The sequence below is a fragment of the Gorilla gorilla genome, chromosome 3 (genome assembly GCF_029281585.2).
Source record: "Gorilla gorilla gorilla isolate KB3781 chromosome 3, NHGRI_mGorGor1-v2.1_pri, whole genome shotgun sequence".
Taxonomy (NCBI): domain Eukaryota; kingdom Metazoa; phylum Chordata; class Mammalia; order Primates; family Hominidae; genus Gorilla; species Gorilla gorilla.
Window position 1 is genome coordinate 18,722,180 of NC_073227.2, and position 24,849 is coordinate 18,747,028.

Sequence of the window (24,849 nt, forward strand, 5' to 3'; positions counted from 1 at the left end):
GGAGTCCAAGGCGGGCAGATCACCTGAGGTCGGGAGTTCCAGACCAGCCTGACCAACATGGAGCAACCCTGTCTCTACTAAAAACACAAAATTAGCTGGGCATGGCGGCGTATGCCTGTAATCCCAGCTACTCAGGAGGCTGAGGCAGGAGAATCGCTTGAACCCGGGAGGCAGAGGTTGTGGTGAGCCAAGATCACGCCATTGCATTCCAGCCTGGGCAACAAGAACGAGACTCCGTCTTAGAATAAATAAATAAGCCGGGTGTGGTGGCTCATGCCTGTAATCCCAGCACTCTGGGAGGCTGAGGCGGGCGAATCACAAGGTCAGGAGATCGAGACCATCCTGGCTAACACTGTGAAACCCCGTCTCTACTAAAAAAATACAAAAAAATTAGCCGGGCGTGGTGGTGGGTGCCTGTAGTCCCAGCTACTCGGGAGCCTGAGGCAGGAGGATGGCGTGAACCCTGCAGGCAGAGTTTGCAGTGAGCCGAGATGGCGCCACTGCACTCCAGCCTGGGTGACAGAGCAAGACTCCGTCTCAAAATAAAATAAAATAAATAAATAAGAATTATATAATGCTTTCCTAAAGATGAGAAATTCTATAAGCTGAGAGAAGATATAGAAGGATAAAGGGACACTAAGCTGGAAAGTCCATTACCATAGGTATCTTAGGGGGACTATATCCTACTTATTAAAATGACTCAGGAATAGTAATGAAAATATAACTAAAATTTATTGTGGGCTTGATAGGTCCCAGGCACTGTTCTAAGTGTTTTACATTTATTAACTTGCCAATCCTCTCCACAAAATGAAGAAGTGACCACTTCTGTCTTTCATGTTAACGTAGCACTTTCTTAATGTGGTTGTACCTGGTAGATTTATGTATTAATCTATGGATTCACTCATGCACTTGTTCAGGTCACAATGTTCCCGGGCTGTAGCAAATGGTGGTGTGGGATATGATGAAGATTCTCTTCAAATAATCCGATCAAACTTTTATTCTTTAATTCATAGTACCCCCCCCCAACCCTTGTCCTTTTTCTCCTTTTTTCCTTTTTGCCTTTGTTAGATGCCAAGGCACGCCACAGTACCAGGCATTATCAGTACCAGCTCACATTCCTTTCCTTATATGGAAAGAGGACTAACTTTTTAGCTCATTACAGACACCCCTTCCCCTTCCTCTCCACTTTCTTTTATATGCCCACTTTATCTAAAAAAAATCAAATGTTTAGCCAACTGGGATTAGTTTAGATTGTAAGACCTGACCCCAGCCAATGGGGAAAGGGTACAGGGGCAGGACTTGTGTCAGGAATAAAGGCTCTTGTGCCCCTTTGTTCAGGTATGCTCTCATTGCGACTGGCCAAGGAGGCACCCCTCTGTGCAGAACTAAAATTGCTTTGCTAAGAATCCTTTGTTCGAGTGTTCAATTTCCTTAGGATTTTGAGCGTTATTCCTAACAGTGGTGAACAGACCTCATGGTCGCCTCACAGGTGCTGACTACTCCTCTCCGAGTCTCAGAAAAGTGCTCTGGTCAGACACGGGATTTAAGCTGGAATCTTTATGCAGCCTGCGCATCGATTTCACACGTGTGCCTACCTGAAGCCTGTTGGCAGCCCTAGCAATGTGCCCTATTTTGTTATCTGTTGAAGAACAATCGGTATCTGTGTGAAAGTTCTGGTTTTATCCTGTATTAGTTTGTCAAGGCTACCGTAACTAAGCATTACAGACAAGGTGGCTTAAACAACAGAAATGTGTTTCTTCACAGTTCTCGAGGCTGAAGTCCCAAGATCAAGGTGTTGAAAGGCTGCTTTCTCCCCCGACCCCTCTCCTTGGTTTGCAGATGGTCGTCCCTTCCCAGTGTCCTCACATGGTCTCCCCTCTGTGCGCGCCTGTGTCCTAATCTCCTCTTGTCATAAGGACATCTCTCATATTGGATTAGGACTCATCCCAATAACCTTGTTTAACCTTAATTACCTCTTTCAAAGCCCTATCTTCAAACACAGTCACATTCTGAGCTACTGAGGATTAGGACTTCAACGTGTGGGTTTTTTGGAATGAGGGAGGCACGATTCAGCCCATAACAATGCATACCCCCAGATAAAACTGAGACCTGGAGATGTTAAACAGGAATCATTAAATTATTGAAGTCTAGGCTTTAAAAGAACATTTACATTTGAGGAAATTGAAGCCCAGAGAAGTTAAGTCACTGGACTGAGCTCACATCCTTAGAAATGGTGGCTCATAACTAACTTCGTTCCTTCCTTCCTTTACCCCTTCCTTCATCAACAGAAGAGTTGCAAGAGAAGCCTCTCCTTCCCCCTTCCGTTACTGCCTGTGTGTCTTTGGCCACTTATTTAATTTTCTGAGCCCCAGTTTTCCTACATCTAAGATAGGAAAAATCATGACACCAAAGAGTTGTTGAGGATCAAAATAAGATAATGCTGGCTGGGCACAGTGGCTCACGCCTGTAATCCCAGCACTTTGGGAGGCCGAGGCAGGCAGATCATCTGAAGTCAGTAGTTCGAGACCAGCCTGACAAACATGGCGAAACCCCATCTCTACTAAAATATAAAAATTAGCCGGGTTTGGTGGTGCATGCCTGTCATTCCCGCTACTTGGGAGGCTGAGGCAGGAGAATCACTTGAACCTGGGAGGAGGAGGTTGCAGTGAGCTGAGATCTGTACTCTGGCCTGGGTGACAGAGTGCGTCTCTGTCTCAAAAAAAAAAAAAAAAATTAAAGATAGACTAGGCCTGGCATATACATATTCAGTGAAAATTTCCCTTTTCTTGTGGATTGATTTATGTTATTCACGAATATTTTAATTGATTCACTCTTTCGCCACCATCAGCAGATCTGTACTGAGGACAGGCATGCTCAACCTAGCCCTAATGCTGTGGCTGGGTTCACATTCATTTTGGGGACACGAATCTATAGATAAGGAATTCTGACAGACATCAGAAATGTCTGCAGTGGCATTTCAGTGCTGAGGAGGGAAAGGAATTTGGCATTAGTGTATGCTCCCCTGGAAGCTTCCTGGGAGGCAGAGTTTAGATGTGTCTTGTAGAATGAGTTTTCTTTAACAGGCAACGCAGGGAATGGGGGTGCATGAAATGGTCAGAACTGGTCGCTGGCCTGGTAGGCCAAAGTGTAAGATGTGCAGATATTTGTGGAAGGGGTGGGGAGGTCAGACTACATCCCCCTCCTTCAGGGCGGCATCCTCCTCCTCCAGGGCGACATCCCCCAAACTCTTCCTTTATTTGTTGTGCTTAGCCTGGAACAGGTAGGCTGTTAAGTTATACCCACCTCATCTCCTCTGAGTCCTGTCCCCAGGGCAAACTGCTGACTCCTCTCCAGGAAGCGGATTTTTACATTGTAGACTTTGTTCTCATTAAACACAACCAAAACATAGGGCTCTTCCTTGGATTTTGTGGAACAATCTCGGACCAAGAAACTACCATCCTGAAGCAAAAAGAGTAACAGTCATCTTTTCAGACACGCCACCATTCTGCCCTTGTAATGGTGGCAACAATGATGTTTGCATGCATGAGATTCCCAGATGGATTTAGTTTTCGGTAAACTACTTTAATTCAGTAAATTTTTACTGAGTGTCTGCATGTCTAAGGGTTCTTGTCATTTTCTGAGATGTGTACCAGTTGGATCTTGACACTCTCTTCTTGAAAGTCTTTCATCAAGGCCAGGTGCGGTGGCTCACCCCTGTAATCCCAGCACTTTGGGAGGCCAAGGCAGCCGGATCGCCTGAGGTCAGGAGTTTGAAACCAGCCCAGCCAACACAGAAAAACCCCGTCTCTACTAAAATTACAAGAATTAGCCGGGCATGGTGGCAGGCATCTGTAATCCCAGCTACTCAGGAGGCTGAGGCAGGAGAATCACTTGAACCTGGGAGGCAGAGATTGCAGTGAGCCAAGATCGTGCCACTGCACTTCAGCCTGGGCAACAGAGCAGGACTCTGGTTCCAAAACAAAAACAAAAAGAAAAAAGAAAATCTTTCATCATTTCCTACTGACCTGGGCATAGTGCTCATGAACTTAGCATGACCAACCTATCTTGCAGTTTGATATCTCATTGCTCCTGCAGCTTTCTGCCTCTGGCTCCTGGCTCCAGCCAAGCCACCATTTCCCAAAGGCACCATCTGCTTTGGGGCTCCCAGATTTTGCATGATGTATTACTCTGTTTTCACACTTCTATAAAGAAATACCTGAGACTGGGTAATTTATAAATGAAAGAGGTTTAATTGACCCACAGTTCCACACGGCTGGGGAAGCCTCAGGAAACTTATAATCACGCGGAAGGCGAAGGGGAAGCAAGCTTGGACCTTCGCACGTGGCAGCAGGAGAGAGCAGAGTGAGGAGTGAAGGGAGAGGAGCCCCTTATAAAACCATCATATCTCATGAGAACTCACTCACTAGAACAGCATGGGGGAAACTGCCCCCAACATCCAGGTCTCTCCCTAGACACGTGGGGATTATGGGGATTACAATTCAAGATGAGATCTGTGTAGGGTCACAGACAAACCATGCCACATGTGCTACTCCTTCTGCATGGAAAAGCCCTTCTCCTGCCCCCTTCTTGATGTATTCATCTCTCAGTGTTCACATATTTCCTCTTCTGCCTGATGCTCGGGTATTATTCTAGAGATAGTGGGAGCCACAGCAGGCTTTAAGCAGAAAAAGCTTTTACCTAATAAATTGAACTTCCGTGTGGAAAGATGTCTATGCGGGATTAGGGTTCCTGAAAGAGACATGGGGCTTCTAAGTCATTGATATCAAACTGAATGGAGAGGCCCTTTGTGGGAGGAGGAATTGTAGCCTGTGTTGAGGTGAGGGCAAGTACAGGGCAAGGAAGAAAAGACAGAAAAGGCCCGGAGATGCCTGAAAGATGACAGAAGACCAGGAGATTCAGAGTGACAGAAGCCAAGAGGTGGAGACTGAGGGTTTCCAAAAGCGGGTCAACAGCATTGAATGGTCCAAGAGCTGAGAACAGGACAATGAATAGAAATAATTTGTACACTCCAGAGAATAATTCAGAATGATACTAAGATCTGGTTGTACAAGATTGAGAAATGGAGCAGTCCTCCTGAACGTGAACACATCTACCAGGCTTAGTTTTGTGGTTACATTGTGTTATTTATATAATGAAAAACACTGAAAAATCTGTAAGTATAATTGTGTGTATTGTATAGATGGTTATAAGTGATCTATGAAGAATAGAGGCCAGGTGTGGTGCCTGACACCTGTAATCCCAACACTTGGGAGGCCGAGGCGGGTGGATCACTTGAGGTCAGGAGTTCGAGACTTAGCCTGGCTGACATGGGGAAACCTCATCTCTACTAAAAATACAAAAATTAGCCAGGCATGGTATCATGTCCCTGCTATCCTAGCTACTCCAGAGGCTGAGGCAGGAGAATCGCTTGGACCCAGGAGGCGGAGGTTGCAGTGAGCCGAGATCATGCCACTGCACTCCAGCCTGGGTGACAGAGTGAGACCCTGTCTCAAAAAAAAAAGTATGATAAATATAGATTATATATATAATGATTTATAGCTATAATAATAAATTATGATATATAATTCTTTATATAGATTTTATAATAGCTATATATAATTATATACTTCAATAATGAATATTTATACATATAGATGTATAATAATGGTAATAATACTGTATAATACAACATAACAATACTTTATACAAAATTTAGAAATAATACTGTAACATGATAGTGATGTTATGATGATACTGGTAGCTAAGGTGCATTGAGATTTGCCAAGCACTTTACCCACATTGTTTCATTTACAGGCTTTTCTTTTTTTTTTTTTTTTTGAGATGGAGTCTCCCTCTGTTGCCCAGGCTGGAATGCAGTGGCACGATCTCAGCTCACTGCAACCTCCGCCTCCAGGGTTAAAGTGATTCTCCTGCCTCAGCCTCCTGAGTAGCTGGGATAACAGGCACCCAACACCACGCCTAGCTAATTTTTGTCTTCTTTGTAGAGACGGGGTTTCACCATGTTGGCCAGGCTGGTCTCAAACTCCTGACCTCGTGATCTGCCCACCTCGGCCGCCCGAAGTGCTGGGATTATACGTGTGAGCCATCGCGCCCGGCTCATTTACAGGGTCTTTACATAAACATCTTTGGGTTCCTTTTTTTTTTTTTTTTTTTTGAGATGGAGGCACGTTCTGTCGCCCAGGTTGGAGTGCAGTGGCTCAGTCTCGGCTCACTGCAAGCTCTGCCTCCTGGGTTCACGCCGTTCTCCTGCCTCAGCCTCCTGAGTAGCTGGGACTACAGGTGCCTGCCACCACACCCGGCTAACTTTTTGTATTTTTAGTAGAAATGGGGTTTCACTGTGTTAGCCAGGATGGTCTCGATCTCCTGACCTCGTGATTCGCTCGCCTCAGGCTCCCAAAGTGCTGGGATTACAGGCGTGAGCCACTGCGTGCCCTGCCATAAACGTTGGGTTCTTTACATAAATATTGATGGAAAAATTTTAGTCTCATTTTACAGGTAAAGGAATAAAGGTCTAAAGGCTTAAGTGAATCCCCTAAAGCATCACGGTTACTAAATGGAATACCGAAAAGCCAAACCAAATTCTCACCCTTTAAATACACAAGCCTCTGACTATATAAAATAGGATGGCAGAATTTTCTGGAACTTGTTCTACCTAAAATGTTTAGTCATAATTGAAGCCTTAATGTTCAAGCACAGAGCACTGCCAAAGATCAGAAGGAGAGAAGAGGCCAAAACTCATGGCCAAGTTTTGGGTTTATCCTCTTAAACTCTGAAATGATTTGTCAAAATAAATCTGAGTAATGCTGAAATTTAAAATAAATTATCTTTCATAAATGGGAAACACATTTTGACAGAACTGAGACAAACAGAAAAGGAAAATATGAAAAGGAAAATGTGAAGTCATTTAACTGAGATTTTATTTTCTTAATGTTTCTTGGGAAGAGGCAGAAGCAGGCACACAGAAAGAGAGGAAGGGAACATTTGCTGAGCGCCCAAATGCTGCTGGAAGAGCATCAGGTGACATGCATATTGCTTTTCCAGCACAATCCACACATGGGCTTCTGGAAGGAGGTCTACTAAGAGTAGTTCTTCCGACGGAAAACAGGCTCTGTGAGTGCAATGGTGCACTGGGCACTGATTAACCAAGATGGACAGCCAGGATTGGAATCTACCATCACCAGGTTCGCCACTCTACCAAGGCATGGCCAGATTTCCTGGAAAGAGGAAAGGAAGGTCCTCAAGGAGCTGCATCAGCCAACCACCCACGGCTCTCCACCCGGGCTGTGAAAAGAACTGTGAGGGCTACTAGAGTCAGCCAGGATTTTGTGAAAAGAGCACTGATCTTGAATGCATGTTCTGTAAGTTTCTCTGCTTTATGACCAACACATTGGCTTAGCCTCAGTTTCCTCATCTGGGAAATGGGATGTTCCATTTATTCTGTGTATGTTCAAGATACCTTGATAGCAATGGTATCATTTCCTACCACTGCTATAACAAATTACCATGAAATTAGTGATGTAAAACAGAAACGTATTCTCTTACAGCTCTGGAGGTCAAAAATCTAACATGAATCTTGCTGGGCTAAAATCAATAGGATAGACTTTGTTTCCATGACTTTTCCAGTTTCTGGAGGCCAACAAGATCCCTGGCTTGTGGTTCTCCCATTCATCTGACCTCACTTTCATTATCACGTCCCTCCTCTGACTTTGCCACTCCTGGTTCCCTCTTAGAAGGACCTTTGTGATTATACTGAGCCCACCCAGATAATGATGCATAATAACTTCCCCATCTCAACATCCTTACCTTCACATCTGCAAAGTCCCCTTTTCTATGAAGGTGACATATTCATAGGTTCTGGGGATTAGAATGTGAACATCTTTGGAGGGGGCGTGATTCTGTTTATCATAGCAACTTATACATATAATTTATTTAATTTTACAACATCAATTCTGAGAGCTAGGTTTTATTAAAATTTATTGTAGATCTATCATTTATTCACTAATTAACTAATTCATTCATTTTTAGGTTACCTCCTTCAACAGTGACCATTGTACTGGTTAGCTGGGGATAGGTTTTCATGTTGCATCAGTCTTGAGACACTTTCTATAACTTCTAAGCAATCTCGTATAGTTCTCTGCACATAGTCATCATTCGATAATCATTTGCTCTTTGGGATGTTGGTTGTGGTAGTCATTTGACCTGATGACAAGTATTCCAGTTCTTTTCTCATTTTGGCCACATGTAGGTTTGTACTTCCTCACCTTCTTCGAAGTTAAGTTTGGTCATGTGACTTCCTTTGGTTAAAGATGTGAAAGCAGAAGTAAAATATGTTACTTCTGAGAGGATGTATTAAGAGTCAGAGTGTGAAGGTAGAAGCACACAACTGAGATGGAGCCCCTGGCAGCCTGGGTTTATCCACCCAAACCCGTCCTGAACATCGTATGCAAGCAAAAAATAAAGTTTCATTATGTTAAGCAACTGAGATCTTGGGGTTGCTGCTGCAGCATAACCTACCATATCCTGACTATTGCAGCCTTCACGATCTCTGCTCCTTTCTCGAAGAAGTGAGACATAAAGACCCAACAGTACTTTGGGCAAACCTTGATTAAGGAGATAAACCTTGAGGAAAGCAGAAGGAAGCCCCTTCTATTGTGACCTCTATAGTCCAGTTTCCAGATTTCATCTTCAAAATAGTTCCTTACGGTTGATTTTACTGTTTCATTTTACAAATGAATAAATCTACATGGGAAGTTATTTAGAAACTTGGGAAAGCCACACAGCTGATAATTAGCACGACCAAGCCTCAGGCCTGAAACTCTCCATGTTTTTTATTTTTTTTGAGAAAGAGTCTCGCTCTGTCTCCCAGGCTGGAGTGCGGTGGCGTGATCTCAGCTCACTGCAAGCTCTGCCTCCCGGGTTCACGCCATTCTCCTGCCTCAGCCTCCCGAGTAGCTGGGACTACAGGCGCCCGCCACCACGCCCGGCCAATTTTTTTTTTTTGGTATTTTTAGTAGAGACGGGGATTCACCGTGTTAGCCAGGATGGTCTCGATCTCCTGACCTCGTGAGCCGCCTGCCTCGGCCTCCAAAAGTGCTGGGATTACAGGCATGAGCCACCGCGTCCGGCTGAAACTCTCCGTGTTTTTTGTTTTTGAGACGAAGTCTTGCTCTGTGGCCCAGGCTGGAGTGCAGTGGCACAGTCTCGGCTCATGGCAACCTCTGCCTCCCGGCTTCAAGCGATTCTCTTGTCTCAGCCTCCCGAGTAGCTGGGATTATAGGCGCCCACCACCACGCCTGGCTAATTTTTGTATTTTTAGTAGAGATGAGGTTTCACCATGTTGGCCAGGCTGGTCTTGAACTCCTGACCTCAGGTGATCCACCCGCCTCGTCCTCTAAAGTGCTGGGATTACAGGCGTGAACTGCCGCGTCCGGTCTTCTCCATGTTTTTTTTGTTTTCTGTTTTTATTTATTTATTTATTTATTTATTTATTTTTGAGACAGCATCTCACTCTGTTGCCCAGGCTGGAGTGCGGTGGCACAATCTTGGCTCACTGCAACCTCCGCCTCCCAGGTTCAAGTGATTCTCGTGTCTCAGCCTCCTGAGTAGCTTGGATTACAGATGCGTGCCACCATGCCTGGCTAATTTTATTTTTTATTTTTTATTTTTAGTAGAAACAGGGTTTCACCATATTGTTCAGGCTGGTCTCAAACTCCTCACCTCAAATGAGCCACCTACCTCGGCCTCCCAAGGTGCTAGGATTACAGGTGTGAGCCACTGCACCCGGCCTGAAACTCTCCATGTTAAATGCCCTTTTCGACTACAGCCTCCCAGCATTAAGAAATGCAGGGCGATGCAGGAAATAATACATGAAAGCAAGCTGCTTGTTACGTCTTGCGACACATGAGCAGAGAACCTTAAGATGCCTATAGAAACAATGATGATGGGCCACGTAGAAGGCATTACCTTGTTCTCCTTCATGAATGCCTCTTCCACTGCCTGGCGGCTGTATTCTCCAATGTACCATTCATTGTGCTGGACATCCTGCAGAACAGAATCAATGATAAATATTTTAGGGTCAAAGGGAAGTATGAATTATTGATTAATTAATTCAAAATTTACTTTTGCTCCACCAGTGCCTAATCATAGTGTAATCTATAGTAGATATTCAGTACCTAACATTTACTCCCTGAACTTGGAGAAGCCCACAGATGCTTGGGGCAGAGAGACAGAAAAAGTTACTGCAGTTGGGGAATTCTGAAGTCTACAGGAATCTGTTGAGAAAGGTCCTTCAGCACCACCTTCAGAATGGATAATAAGCCTGCTATCTATCAGTGCTTTCTGAATCTTCAGCTGCTGAGGCTTGTTGAGGTGGAAATGTGTATCGTTTGTGAAGCCTACACTGCCCTAGTCACATACAAACAGCAGGGAGGGAGAAAGAGGTGCAGAAGGAGCCCATCTCTGCCACTTCCCCAGAGGCACAGGTGCCCCTGAGCTATGATTCGGATCCTAGTGTATCTAGCTTTCTCCCTGGGCCACACTGCTTTATTTATATCAATATTAAATGATTCTAAATTCTTTTGATGATAAAATCCAGACTAACTGGGAGAAGGAAGGGCAGTCAGGGAGATGCATGATGGACTTGCAATTCCTTCACAGGGTTCCGAGGATCGTAATATTAAATAACCCCCCTTGTGAGTCCAGCATCTATAAGGTCCTTCCTCATTTAGTAGCATGTCAATCCATCCCTACAACACATCTTTGAAGTAGGCGTGTCAATGTAGTATTAACCCTAGTGAAGATGGACAGTGAAGTTTCAGAAAGTCAAAATCTGGGCCGGGCGCAGTGGCTCAATGCCTGTAATCCCAGCACTTTGGGAGGCCAAGGCAGGCGGATCACAAGGTCAGGAGATCGAGATCATCCTGGCCAACATGGTGAAACCCCGTCTCCACTAAAACTACAAAAATTGGCCAGGTGTGGTGGCGCGTGCCTATAGTCCTAGCTACTTGGGAGGCTGAGGCAGGAGAATCGCTTGAACCTGGGAGGTGGCGGTTGCAGTGAGCCGAGATCGTGCCACTGCACTCCAGCCTGGTGACAGAGTGAGACTCCATCTCAAAAAAAAAAAAAAAGAAAGTCAAAATCTGTCACATGGTTGGCAAGAGTTAGGTACGTGACATCAGGTCTTTGGTCTCTCATTCATTTGGAGTCTCTGGTCCACTGGAAAGTAAACCTGATATATTCAATACTGAGATTCTGATTCTGTTCACATGATGTGATGGACACCACATGATCTGATGTGAACACCATCTGGAACGGTATGAGCTAGCTGTAACTCAACCCTGCAGCCTCACTTCCTGCCACCCCATTTCAGCCGTGGGCCTGGCCAGACAAAAGTGCTTGTACTCTGGACACACACAGCTTTAGGGATAGACCAAAACTGGCCCTACTGCCTGGAATCCCTCCTGGTCCTCACCTCTGCCTACCCAGCTCAGGCATTCTTTTGCATCAAGATTGGGACCAAAAGTCACCTCTTTTTTTTTTGTTTTTTTGAGATGGAATTTTGCTCTTGTTGCCCTGGCTTGAGTGCAATGGCACAATCTCAGCTCACTGCAACCTCTGCCTCTTGGGTTCCAGAAGTTCGCCTGCCTCAGCCTCCCAAGTAGCTGGGATTACAGGCATGTGGCCACCATGCCCGGCTAATTTTTGTATTTTTAGTAGACGCAGGGTTTCACCATGTTGCTCAGGCTGATCTCAAACTCCTGACCTAAGGTGATCCACATACCTCAGCCTCCCATATTGCTGGGGTTACAGGTGTGAGTCACTGCGCCTGGCCAAAAAGTCACCTCTTATTTGACCTGGTCCCTACCCCCAGGGGAGAGCTAGTGCTGAAAAGGTCCACCGCAGAACCGGCTCTGCCTCACTCCAGCAAACCTACGTGACAGGCTCTGGAGACAAAGGAAGCCTTGGAGCCCCATCTCCCGGCTGAAGCATGAGCTGTCTGAGCTTGAGGTGGTCTACTGCTTCCAGGGGACCTCTTGGCCACTCCATGGACTTGGCAGAACTCAGTCATGGTGCGTTTCATCAAGTCTGTTTTTTTTTATTTGTCCAAGTTGGAAGACATTTAGAGATTAGTCCTATGTTTCTCCAGGTGTGATCGTGAGGGATGGCTGGTGAGCGTAGCTGGTGCTCAGAAACTGAATTACATATCTCGGAATCACTTGCGGGTGGAGGGGGAAATCCCCTTCTAATTCTCTTTCTAGCCCCCCGAATAATTCAAAAGGAATGTTTTATTTTGGCCTAATATGTCATTAATATCTCTCTGCCGTTTCTAATCTCTTCTTTAACAGAAGAAGAGCAGTCCTTATGCTGACAGCCATTAGCAGGTGATGGGATCCTGCTACAATTTAATAGCTTGTTTTGTTTGCATTGCAATGACTTTTTTAAAAAATTAGGGAAAAATATTGTAAATCAAAAATAAAATTCTAAGGTCCCCCAACCATCTGAATGGACTTCCTCCTCTGCCAGGGCACTGTTAACATTTAACCCAAAAGACTAGTTTGGGTCACGACGGGAAGTAGGGGTCAGACATGCCTCATTATAGCTCTCCGGCACTAACATCAACCCAGACATTAAGTCTGAGAAGAAGCATTTACAATCTATTCTATCTGAAGCCTGCTACCTGAAGCCTTCATCTGTACAATAAGAACTTTGGTCTCCACAATGCCTTATCTTAACCAGTAATAAGCCCTCTATCTATCAGTGATATTCCCTTTCTATTGATCCCAGGTCTTTAGATAAACTCAACCATTAACCAGAAAATTTTGAAATTTACCTATAACCTGGAAGACCCCACTTCAAGCTGTTACACCTTTCTGGACTGAAACAATGCATTTGTTAAATGTAATCCCAACACTTTGGGAGGCTGAGGCAGGTGGATCACCTGAGGTCAGGAGTTCGAGACCAGCCTGGTCAACATGGTGAAACCCCGTCTCTACTAAAAATACAAAATCAGCTATGTGTGGTGACACATGCCTGTAGTTCCAGCTACTTGGGAGGCTGAGGCAGGAAAATCACTTGAACCTGGGGGGTGGCGGTTGCAGTGAGCTGAGATCGCGCCATGGCACTCTAGCCTGGGCAAAAAGAGCGGAACTCCTTCTCAAAAAAAAAAAAAAAAAGAAAGAAAAGGATATTTGATTGAAGTCTCCTATCTCCCTAAAAAGTATAAAACCAAGCTGCACCCTGACCACCTTGGGCACACGTTCTCAGGATCTCTGGAGAGCTGTGTCATGGGCCATGGTCACTCATATTTGGCTCAGAATAAATCTCTTCAAATATTTTCCAGAATTTGACTCTTTTCGGCAACAATATAATAAGATTTACCATTTTAACCATTATTAGGTGTATAATTCAGTGGCATTAAGTACATTCACATTGCTTTACAGCCATTTCCGCTATCCATCTCCAAGTTTCTAATGACTCCAAACTGAAACTCTGTATGCATTAAAGAATAACTCTCCATTACCTCCACCTCCTTCCTCAGGGCCCAGTTACCACCATCCTACCTTCTGTCTCTATGAATTTGCCTATTCTAGGTACCTTGTGTTCCTGGAATCATATATTTGTCCTCCGTGTCTGACTTATTTCACTCAGCATAATGTTTTCAAGGTTCTTGTATATTGTATCACATGTTAGAATTTTATTCCTTTTTAGAGCTGTAAACTGTTTCATTGTGTGTGTGTATATACCATTCTGTTTATCCATTCATCCGTCAATGGACATATAGGTTATTTCCATCTTTTGTCTATTGTAAATAATGTTATGAACATGGGTGTACAAATATCTGAGTCTCTGCTTTCAATTCTTTTGGGCATAGACTAAGGAATGGAATACTTCTAAAGTCACTTTCTACAATATATAATACTAGTTAAAAAAATTAACCAGAGTAGTGATATAAAGTGAAAACAGGTCACCTTAAAGAATATTATTAACTAAATGTTATTATTGACAAGACATAGATATGCCACAAATTGTAAAGGTATATTCAGATAGCTGAAATCAGGGAAATCGTCATGTGGTCCAAGCCTGTCTCATGCCTATGAGGAATCTGGGATCTGGGAGGGAGCGTAATCTTGTGTAGACCTCTAGTTAGAACCAAGTGATCCCCATGTTTACGAAGAAGATGAAAGAGCAAAAGGAAGCCGAGTGCATGACAAGGGACAATAAAAGAAGGATATACTTTTTTTTTTTTTTTTTTTTTGTGATGAAGTCTAGCTCTGTTGCCCAGGCTGGAGTACAGTGGTGAGATCTCGGCTCACTGCACCTCCATCTCCCAGGTTCAAGCGATTCTCCTGCCTCAGCCTCCCAAGTAGCTGGGATTACAGGCATGTGCCCCAACGCCTGGCTAATTTTTTTTTATTTTTGGTAGAGATGGAGTTTCTCCATGTTGGTCAGGCTGGTCTCGAACTCCTGACCTCAGGTGATCTACCCACCTTGGCCTCCCAAAGTGCTGAGATTACAGGCATGAGCCACCGTGCCTGGCCAGGATGTGAAAATATTTTCCAAAGTCTAATTTAAGATTATGAGACCCTTTTAGAATTAGGTAGAAATTAATATGAATATAAGGATAACAAAAGAGCTTTAGGATACTGTAGGAATTCACCAGAGATATTCTATACATTTGCTTCTGCTTAGAAATCTTCACGAACTCTGTAGCAGGACAGTGAGTAATAGCAGGATATGGGATGGAGACCTGGAAGAGGCACATCCTCTGGGGCTTTACAGTGAAAGACTTTAATAAGTAACATCCAATGTGATGGAGAGAAAGCATACAAGATACAGTGAAAGCTTTATCCCCCCACCATAGGGTAATGTAAGTAAAAAATGGTCCAAAAATAACCAATTGCAGTGAATGAGCGTATTTTAGAAAGAGACCACAAAATAGATGACAGACACACAAGAACACAGTTAGTATCCATTTGCATCTCCCCACTCTTTACATCTCCATTACGGTGGGGATCATAACCTCTAGCACACTGTCTGGCACATAATAACTGCTCAACTAATGGTCGCTGGACTGTTCAACTGAAATGAGTGTGTAATACATGGATCTTTTGCTGGAAAAAAATTGCAACCTGTATATCCTAGTTAACCCCCCACAAGATTATTGGACAGCTGGTAAATATAAAACACGTGTCTAAATATCTGTATTTTTTGGATTAATTTTTAAAAAACACTTTAGAATCTGGAAACATGCCAGTCAAAGAATCTGGTGAGAGACCAATGTAATATGTTATATAGCAATATATTTAAAAATATTAAAATACTTTAAAAATATTAAAACCCAGTAATATATAGCCAGAAGGGAAAAAGTTAAAGTCAAACATAAATAATCTCCTTTTGGGCATTGTTCAGGAAAGCTCTATTTAGATGCCAAGTACATCTAGAAGGACTTGGCAGAGAAGTGTCTGCTTACCTTTCTATCAGATCTTTTGGGGAAAGGTGGTCTCCCGCTTGTGTATTTATAGGGCAGTATATTTTCGTGAGGGCTGCAGCTGGCTGGAGGCTGGCATCTCTGAGGAGAACAGGGCTGCATGCCTCCTCTATGATCTGGAAAGATTAAATTCACATTTCAGCGTGATTTTGTGACTGGTGCAGGCTGTCCCCCACCTCCAGAAAGGAGCTGAAACCCTTCACTCCTTCCTATATCTGTGAGGACCTTCTTGGTCAACACCGCATCAGCTCACTCAGTGACCTTAATTCTCTCTGTTTTGTTCTCTGCCTGTAGCTTTGCCCTTCCTCCTCTCTTTCCTTAGGGCTCCCAGAGTCATCTTTTAAGATGTAATTCTGGACCGGGTGTGGTGGCTCATGTCTGTAATCCCAGCACTTTGGGAGGCCAAGGTGGGTGGGATCACCTGAGGTCAGGAGTTTGAGACCAGCCTGGCCTATGTGGTGAAACCCCGTCTCTACTAAAAATACAAAAATTATCCAGGCATGGTGGCGTGCTCCTGTAATCCCAGCTACTAGGGAGGCTGAGGCAGGAGAATCGCTTGAGCCTGGGAAGCGGAGGTTGCAATGAGCCGAGATCATGCCATTGCACTCCAGCCTGGGCAACAGAGCAAGACTCCGTCTCAAAAAAAAAAAAAAAAAATTCTGATATGATTTCCTTTCCGCCTAGAAGAAAATGTAAATGATTTCCTTCTGTCCATAAGGCTCTGAATGGACTGTCTACTCATATTTCTCCATCCTCATCTTGATTTCTCCCCCAATTGTCTACTCTGTTCTGTGTGTAATGAACTCTGTTCCTTTTCTTAAACATGGCAAGTTCATTCCCTACTTTGGAAACACCATTTTTTTTTCAACTTGAAAGAATAACTTCAAAAAATGAAACATCATCTTTTTTAACCCAAAAGAATGACTGACAAACTACTGTTATTCCGACTTGGATATTTGACAGATATGTTACTAAAAATGAACAAAGCAAGCCTGACACTTCATGGAAACAAGCGACAGTATCTGTTACTGATCACAAAATCAGACTTTGCAAGTGCAAACTGGAATTTGAGGAATCTTGTATCTGCCACTGTAACATAACAGAAACCCAACATTTACACTTTTCTACTGCGGTGGGTAGTGCAAATGTGATTTTAAAAAGATATTACATAATAACATATATCAACAGTGGCAGACCTGTTTATGTCTATTATCTATTATTTTCCAAGTGATCAATGCATGATGCTGCACAGTCCTGCCTGGATAAAAGGTAAATTCAAGTACAAGACAGACCAAGGGATTTTAAAGTAGCAGGATATAAAAAGTTCATTGATAGGGCTCTGATTTCACATGACACCTAAGCTTTAAGATACTACCACTTGTCAAATGTTAATGTGGTATTTTCTCTATATACCTCAATCAAAATAACATATTTTCATTGCATGTCTTTCCAGTCAATAATAGTAAAATTTTTTTTTTTTTAAATTTAGAACACAAACATGGAGTGAAGTATAAGGAGGAATACCAAGCAAAACATCTGTGAATGTTTTGGTAATTTTAAGCAAGGAGTAACTTTTTTGAAAACATAAAATCTTTAGGATATATAAACATTATGTAAGTAAAATACTAGGCAAAAATAACATATGAAATGGAAAAGAGGTAATCAGTGTGAATATAGAATTATAAGCTTTTTAGTTGTAATTAATTCTAAAAAACATAACCAAAGTTACAGTTATGGTTAGTAACTTAACAAGAACTTTGAAAGGATGGGTTGCTTTTGATCCAGTAAATTTTTGAGATGAAATATTAATTAAACATTAGCAAATACATGCCATTTTCCATAACATTTAGATTATATAGGCGCTAATCAAAAAGCCAAATTTATCTCTAAGTTTACTAAGAAGAACACTACTTCTGATACATTGGCAATTTTATTCTAATGAGACCAAGGATTGTAGCTTTTTTTTTTTTTTTTTTCTGAGATGCAGTTTTGCTTTTGTTGCCCAGGCTGGAGTGCAATGGCACAATCTTGGCTCACTGCAACGTCTGCCTCCTGGGTTCAAGCAACTCTCCTGCCTCAGCCTCCTGAGTAGCTGGAATTACAGGCACCCGCCACCATGCCCAGCTAATTTTTGTGTTTAGTAGAGTCAGGGTTTTGCAATGCTGGCCAGGCTGGTCTTGAACTTCTGATATCAGGCGATCAGCCCACCTCGGCCTCCCGAAGTGCTGGGATTATAGGCGTGAGCCACCACGCCTGGCCGGGATTGTAGCTTTTAATGTTGAGCCTAAGGATGTTTGTTGTGAGGGCTTATTTGTATCAAAATATTTGTTGCAGAAAACTGTTTGATCACTTACAGTTTAAATTACCTTAATTGTGGTTAGTTATTTTCAGCCATCAATTTATATCTTCAAAAATAGGAATAAAACTAGAGCCATTCCTAGTTTTAAAATGTTATTTTATAAATAAAAAAGTTTAACTTTCAAACACAATGAAGAATCTGCACCTTCAGAAATAAAGCATTCTAAGTTTTTTGTATTGTTTGAAAAGAAAATATGAATTTCAGATTGTTAAAATTTTAGCATGCCATTATTAAAATTATTTAGGATAACCAAAAGAAGACTGATACTGGAATGTACAACTTCCAAGAAAGGAAAATAAAGGAGAGATGAATCCAGTATATAGCAGGACAAAAAAAAGTCAATACAAAGCAGGACAAATAGGAGGCACAACATAATATAAAAACAGACCCCAAAATATCAGTAATCAAGATAAATATCAAAGGTGCAAACTTACCTTTTAAAATCTGTTACAGATTGATTTAAAAATTCCAGTTATGTACTGATTGCACTTCTAACATATAATGACAGAGAGAGTAAAAGGATGGAGACCTGTATACCAGGCAGATCCTAACCAAGCGAAGGCAAACAGAGCTGTACTAATACACAATAAAATTGACTTGAGACTTATTTAAATGGCCATAATTAACTTTCAACGTCGATTGAAGAAGTAGGAACATACTCAAGAAGTGAAAATAACCATTTTCGGTATTTCCTATCACTTAGATGGTGTTGCATACATAATAATGTTCAGTGATTATGAATTTTTCATGATATTGTGGCAACTGATTTATTCTTTTTTAACCTTCAGTGCCTTGCTTGGATATTTTAAAAGTCCTCCTTGAAAAAGAGCATTTGGAAACAGCTATGCATTTGTAGTTTGTTCAGAGAATGACTTAAAACAAAACAGAACAAAGAAACAAGAAGAACAAGTTTGCCAAGTAAATTTTCCCTGAAAGCCTGGTTGTATCTTTGTTGAGTGAATGAATGAAAGAAATTCTGACTATGTAACTCGCTATAAGTATTTAATTGATTTTGTTTTAAAATAATCAAAGCAGTTAATCTTTGGAATTTTTTTTTTCTGAAAGAAAACATTACAGTCAAGTTTTATAACCCCATGAAATAGGATTCTCCTAACATGGAGAATGGAGGGTCAAGGAAATGAAGCCACAAGACAAGGGGAAGAACATTGGGACTAGCATAGTGGAGGTGCACAATAAATTTGAGGGAGAGTAGCCCAATAGAAAAGGCATGAGTTGAAAAACCAAACTGATATCAATAATTACTAATATTTAAAATTCTTATGCATTATAGATTAAGCTCTTAGCACAGTGTCTGATCATATAACCACTCCATCAAGACTAGCTGTTGAGTGTTGCTAATATTGCTAGAGAAACACAGTTCTAGACCTCCCTGTTGTAACTTAAAATAAAGCATTTTATTTTAAGCAGGTAGTCCATAAATATTTATTAGAAAAATTTAATTTACCCTTATACACAATTTAAAACATAATTTTATAGGAAAAAGAGCCATCTGTTTTAAAGCAAAAAGAAAGCATTGGTGAACAAAAACTAAAAATGAAAACAGATGATCTACAATCCCAGACTTAGAGAATAACGTTGTTACTACTTTGGAATATAACCAAAACTGGGGCCTCTTCCAACATGTCAAATACTTTTTTCTGTCCTGAGATCCACTTGCTTGGGATCCTAATAGTTTAACTTGAATGCATTTATCAAAGAATTGAGCCAAATCTGTTTATCAGGCAGTCACTGAACAAGAATAACTGAACTTCCCCAAAATTATTTTCTCATTTGTCAAATAGGTATAATAACGTACAACTATGGAGGTGTAAATTTCACTCTGCTCCATGAATGCCCATACCCGATGCATTAGAGAGCTCATCAGACTTATAATTCTAGGAGTGTAGAGACCGTGTGTTGTTTTCTGCCTACTTAACATCGCCAAGTACTGGTGATCCAGGCATGAATTCATACCCAGTAGAATGAGTATCGGTTCAGTGGCTGATGGAGGAACATTGCAGGGGTGCTTAAGCACTGGTTAAGAGAAGGTGGGGTGGTCTTCACTCTGCATTCTTGGGGCCCAGCCCAATTTTTGGTACAAACCATGTTCTTGTGGGTGTTTGTTTACTGAAACAGGAACTAATGAAGGCTCAAACATTTCCCCATCCATCCCAGGCTTCTTTCAGCAACCTTGTTTCCTCTGAGATGAAGTGAGATGAGCTGAGAGGAACCTAAGCAACCCCAGTACAGATGACCTACTTATAGCCCTGGGGTGCTTGACTGGAGTCATATCTGTGAAGGCCATTTCCATCACTCCATTCCATTCTTCAGTTGCTCTTTATTTTTTATTTGTGCATGATTTTATATTTCAAGTTAAGATTCTGGATTTCTCTCTAAGCTATGATTCTGCTTCCCCATCCCTGCAACAAAACCTCCGTAAGTAACACCTCCTCTGGGCCCAGTCAGCCCCTGGACTTTCCTCCTGGATGCTCCAAGTCTTTCATCTTCATCCACCCAGATCTGACCTTTAGGACTCCCATTCCTGACATTTGATGACTAGGGATTGATTTCGTTGGGTTTATTTTAGCCCTCTTTGGGCACCTTTTAAATAAAGGAATCTTCTGTTGGGAAACTCATTAGCAATGTGTATGTGAGGGGAAGTGAATTTATCAGCTTGGTTTTCCAGCCTCAGGCCCAGATGGCATATGGCAGAAGGGACATGAAGGCATGATGGAAGCCAGCGAGACAACCCATAGGTCTACTGAGGCCATTTGGGTGGGAAGAAGAAAAGAGAATGCAGAAAAGCAAAAAAGGACATTAAAATGTATCAGTTGCCTACTACATGGCAGGCAGAGGGCTGTGTGTGTGTGTGTGTGTGTGCAAATATTATATTAATATGAATATGTCAGTTAACATTACTACTTGAATTTTATGAAAAGGGAAAGGTAAAGCTCAAAGAATTAATTTGTTCCAAGTGATCTTACTATAAAGAGAGAGATAGAATTAGGAGCAGGATCAGTAGAGAACCTCATCCTCTCCACAATACCCTGTGGGCTTTGCTTCCTCCAGGCTTAAGCCCCCCCTTTTTTTTTTTGGCTCAACGAAGAGAGATTCCAGTGCTAGATGTCAACACAGAATCTTCATGGCACACAGAGTGAAAAAAGGAAAGACAAATGAATATGATGTCTCTAGTTTGCACAGAATAACTAATAGTATCAACACCCACCACTAACAGTCATAGAACTCTGTATTTATATGCCACTTCAGACATCGCCGCAGATGTGATATCCTTCCGATTTTTACTTTACAAACAGTTACTAAGAGGTGTCAGTTTTATTTTCTTCATTTCACAGATTTTTTTCTTGAGACAAATTTGTTTTGCACCCAATGGATTGGGAAAAATTAAAAGTTTGTCAAAAACAACTGTTGGAGAGGATGGGGAACAACGGGGACTCCCACACTGTTGGTGAGACTAATTAATGTCTACTTCGGAAAACACATCTAGGGCAGTTGAAGAGATGCGCGTATCCTAAGACAGAGCAATTTCAGTCTTATGAAGGGAAATGATCACATTTTATACATGGGACAACATCTATACTAGTGTTGATAGCATAATAATATTCATAAGAGGAAAAACTAGAAACCACCTAAGTGATCATATTTAATCATGGAATAAAACTATTGTCATAGTAACGCAATGGAAATGAGCTAATTACATCTGTACACATCAGCTCAGTGGCTCTGGGGTTCACAACAGCTAAGTCACAGTGCCACAATATCACAGTATCGTGACTTACCTGTTTATTTTACAATTCTGAAAGTGCTCTTACCTCTGTTTTGCACACTGTGGTTGCTTGTCGTGAATGAAGAACTATAAGAGAATATGTTAGAATTCAAAGAATGTTAGTATTTCCCCTTGGTGGTAAAATTCCACTCAGAGGCAAGGTCAATGATAATAGCCTGAAGTCACAGTTATAAAGCACTTTATATTTTACTGGATATGCTAGAAGAATCATTTGTTTTGAAAAGCACTAGGAGGCATGTTCTCCTCCTTTCTGAAGCTGGCTATATTAGACATGGAACAAACTGACCATATAAGTTCTTCTCATGTCTTTTCAGTGAGCACGTATCATTATTCTTTACTTTTTGAAGCCATGAGTTTAAACTTGCTTTGTAGCTACAGTCACTACAGAAAAGGACATTTTGCTGGTGGGGGCTCATAATCTATAGAAACTATTTACCATTTGAAAGTCAACCATAGAGTGGAAGAAGAATATAGAAATTATTGTATTCCTTCTAGAAATTTGTGCTGAGTAAGAAAACTTAGTGGATTATGATAAGAAAAACCCCAAAGAAAAAGAGATTATAAAACTATAAGACAAACAAAATAACAATATGCACTTCTAAATACAAAAGTGATATTATCAAGACTGTTCATCAGTGGCTTTTCTTAGCACTCTACTTAATACTTAGCTCTAATTTTCTGGTTCATTTTGTATTGCGGTCAGCATCATCAACATAAGCTCCAGGTGCTACCACAGTTAAATCTAATTACATGAGTGATGCTCTATTCCAAGGACTGTGCTATTGACTAAAGCCTCTGGGTTAATTAAATGAAACCTGATCCATTTCTAGTGCCAATGAAATCAGCTGAGCATATATCTGGTTTATTTTGTCACCATAAAAGCCTGAGGTCATATGTCTTGCTTTGTGGATAAAAACGCAAGCAGTTCATCCAGCCACCATACTACGCTGTCACCGCCAGTCAGACTGCTACTGAAATTCAAGATTTGACTCCGTTAAAACCAGAATCCTTTTACTAGCAGCCAGTGTACAATTCTGTTAAATGTCTGAGAAAAAATAGGGAATAGCAAAATTTCTCTGCTCTAATAGTATAGGATTTTTAGAAAATGTTGAAAAGAATAGAAATATCCTCTGAGGATATTCTAGAAGTACATAGTTGATATGAATATAAGGGGAAAAATAAAAACAAAATAATGAAAATGAAAATTAAGGCTGGGCGCGGTGGCTCATGCGTGTAATCCCAGCACTTTGGGAGGCTGAGGCAGGTGGATCACAAGGTCAGGAGATCGAGACCATCCTGGCTAACACGGTGAAATACCGTCTCTACTAAAAATATAAAAAATTAGCCGGGCATGGTGGTGGGCACCTGTAGTCCCAGCTACTAGGGAGGCTGAGGCAGGAAAATGGTGTGAACCTGGGAGGCGGAGGTTGCAGTGAGCCGAGATAGTGCCACGGCACTCCAGCCTGGGCGACAGAGTGAGACTCTGTCTCAAAAAAAAAAGAAAAAGGAAAATTAAAGGCCCGGCACGGTGGCTTACACCTGTAATCCCAACACTTTGGGAGGCCGACGCGAGCAGATCACCTGAGGTCAGGAGTTCAAGACCAGCCTTGGTAACATGGTGAAACCCTGTCTCTACTAAAAATACAAAAATCAGCTGGGCGTGGTGGCATGTGCCTGTAGTCCCAGCTACTTGGGAGGCTGAGGCGGGAGAATTGCTTGAACCCAGGAGGTGGAGGTTGCAGTCAGCCGAGATCGTACCACTGCACTCCAGCCTGAGCAACAAGAGTGAAACTCTCTCTCAAAAAAAAAAAAAAAAAGAAAGAAAGAAAATAAAAATGATGACTCTTTTGTTTAACAAACGTGTTGAACACTTACTAGGCACATGGTATGTTCTGGGGAATAGACAATAAAGAAGACATGGCCTCTGCCTGAATGAAGCTTAGTTTATAAAAGAAACACATCCTTGTATCATAATTATAATGTAGAATAAATGTTATGGTAAAGGTGTGCACAGCATAAGTTTCTGTAGTAGTAAAAGGTCATGTAAATGAAACAAAATTGCCTTCGTTCTCAGGCAAGGCTCTGTGGGAGAAAGATGAACCGAGCTGACCCCTGAAGCATGAATAGGAGTAAGGGTGTATTCCAGGCAGGTAGAGCAGCATGTGCAAAGGCCCAGAGGCAAGGAGCCATGGCCTTTTCTGCAAGAGACCAGAAAGCAGTTCCTTCTAGAGGAAAGGGAGGGTGTGGAGATGATCAATATTATTAGAAGGCTAGTGCAATAGTCCAGGTAAAAGTTGATAGTGGCTGGGCCATGCAAGGAGCTAGTCAAATGGGGCAGAAATAGACACATTCAACACATGTTTTAGAGATATAATTTTGGGAGCTGAAAATGGATGGGATAGGAAGAGTGACGATCGGAAAGAGAGCTTACTGAGTTTACCGGGATGAAAAGCCTTGCAGAGGATATTATGGGTTTCAGAATGGGACTAGAAATGAAGAGTTCGATTTCCATCATTATGAGTTTGTGCTGCCTGGGACTGAGCTAAGGAAAACTGCTCACTGGGTCATTAGATACACAGGTGTGGAGCTGAGAGAGGTGATTTGCGGAAGATAGGGATTTGGGAATTATCATCATGGGGTTGAAGTTTGATGCTGGGGATGGATGTGATTACGCAGGCCTTAGAGATAATAAAGAGACCTTGGATGAACTCTGGCGAATACCAACATTTGGAGGTCAGTTTGGGAAAAAGTCCAAGATGAGGAATTAGAAGAAGCAGCAGCCAGTTAAGAGAGGGAGAAAAATCAAGGGTCTTTACGTAATAAATGAAACAAACAAACAAATAAACAAAAGAAGTGAAACCACATCAAATAACTATTACAGAAATGAGGCCAACTGGAGAGCTTGTTATTTTTTCACTACAATATAATGTGTGCATTTTTTACTTTTAGAAAATTACATTAAGAAAGGGGGCCAGGCATGGTGGCTCATGCCTGTAATCCCAGCACATCTGGGGGCCAAGGTGGGTGAATCACTTGAGCCCAGGAGTTCGAGACTAGCCTGGGCAACATGGTGAGACCCCTTCTCTACAAAGAGTACAAAAATTAGCTGGGCATAGTGGCATGTGCCTGTAGTTCCAGCTACTCTGGGGGATGATGTGGGAGGATCACTTGAGCCCG

The 24,849-nt window shown here is 42.1% G+C and overlaps 1 protein-coding gene across 1 annotated transcript in view; it reads right to left on the reverse strand.

The window, feature by feature from the left end:
* Positions 1-24,849, reverse strand: part of CLNK (cytokine dependent hematopoietic cell linker) — a 199,678-nt gene that overhangs the window by 11,478 nt on the left and 163,351 nt on the right. The window contains exons 15-18 of the mRNA XM_055384078.2: positions 21,698-21,738; positions 15,491-15,624; positions 9,985-10,062; positions 3,304-3,459 (exon numbers count right to left, since the gene is read on the reverse strand). Coding sequence (XP_055240053.2) covers positions 3,304-3,459; positions 9,985-10,062; positions 15,491-15,624; positions 21,698-21,738 — 409 coding nt within the window. The remainder of the gene's footprint in view (positions 1-3,303; positions 3,460-9,984; positions 10,063-15,490; positions 15,625-21,697; positions 21,739-24,849) is intronic.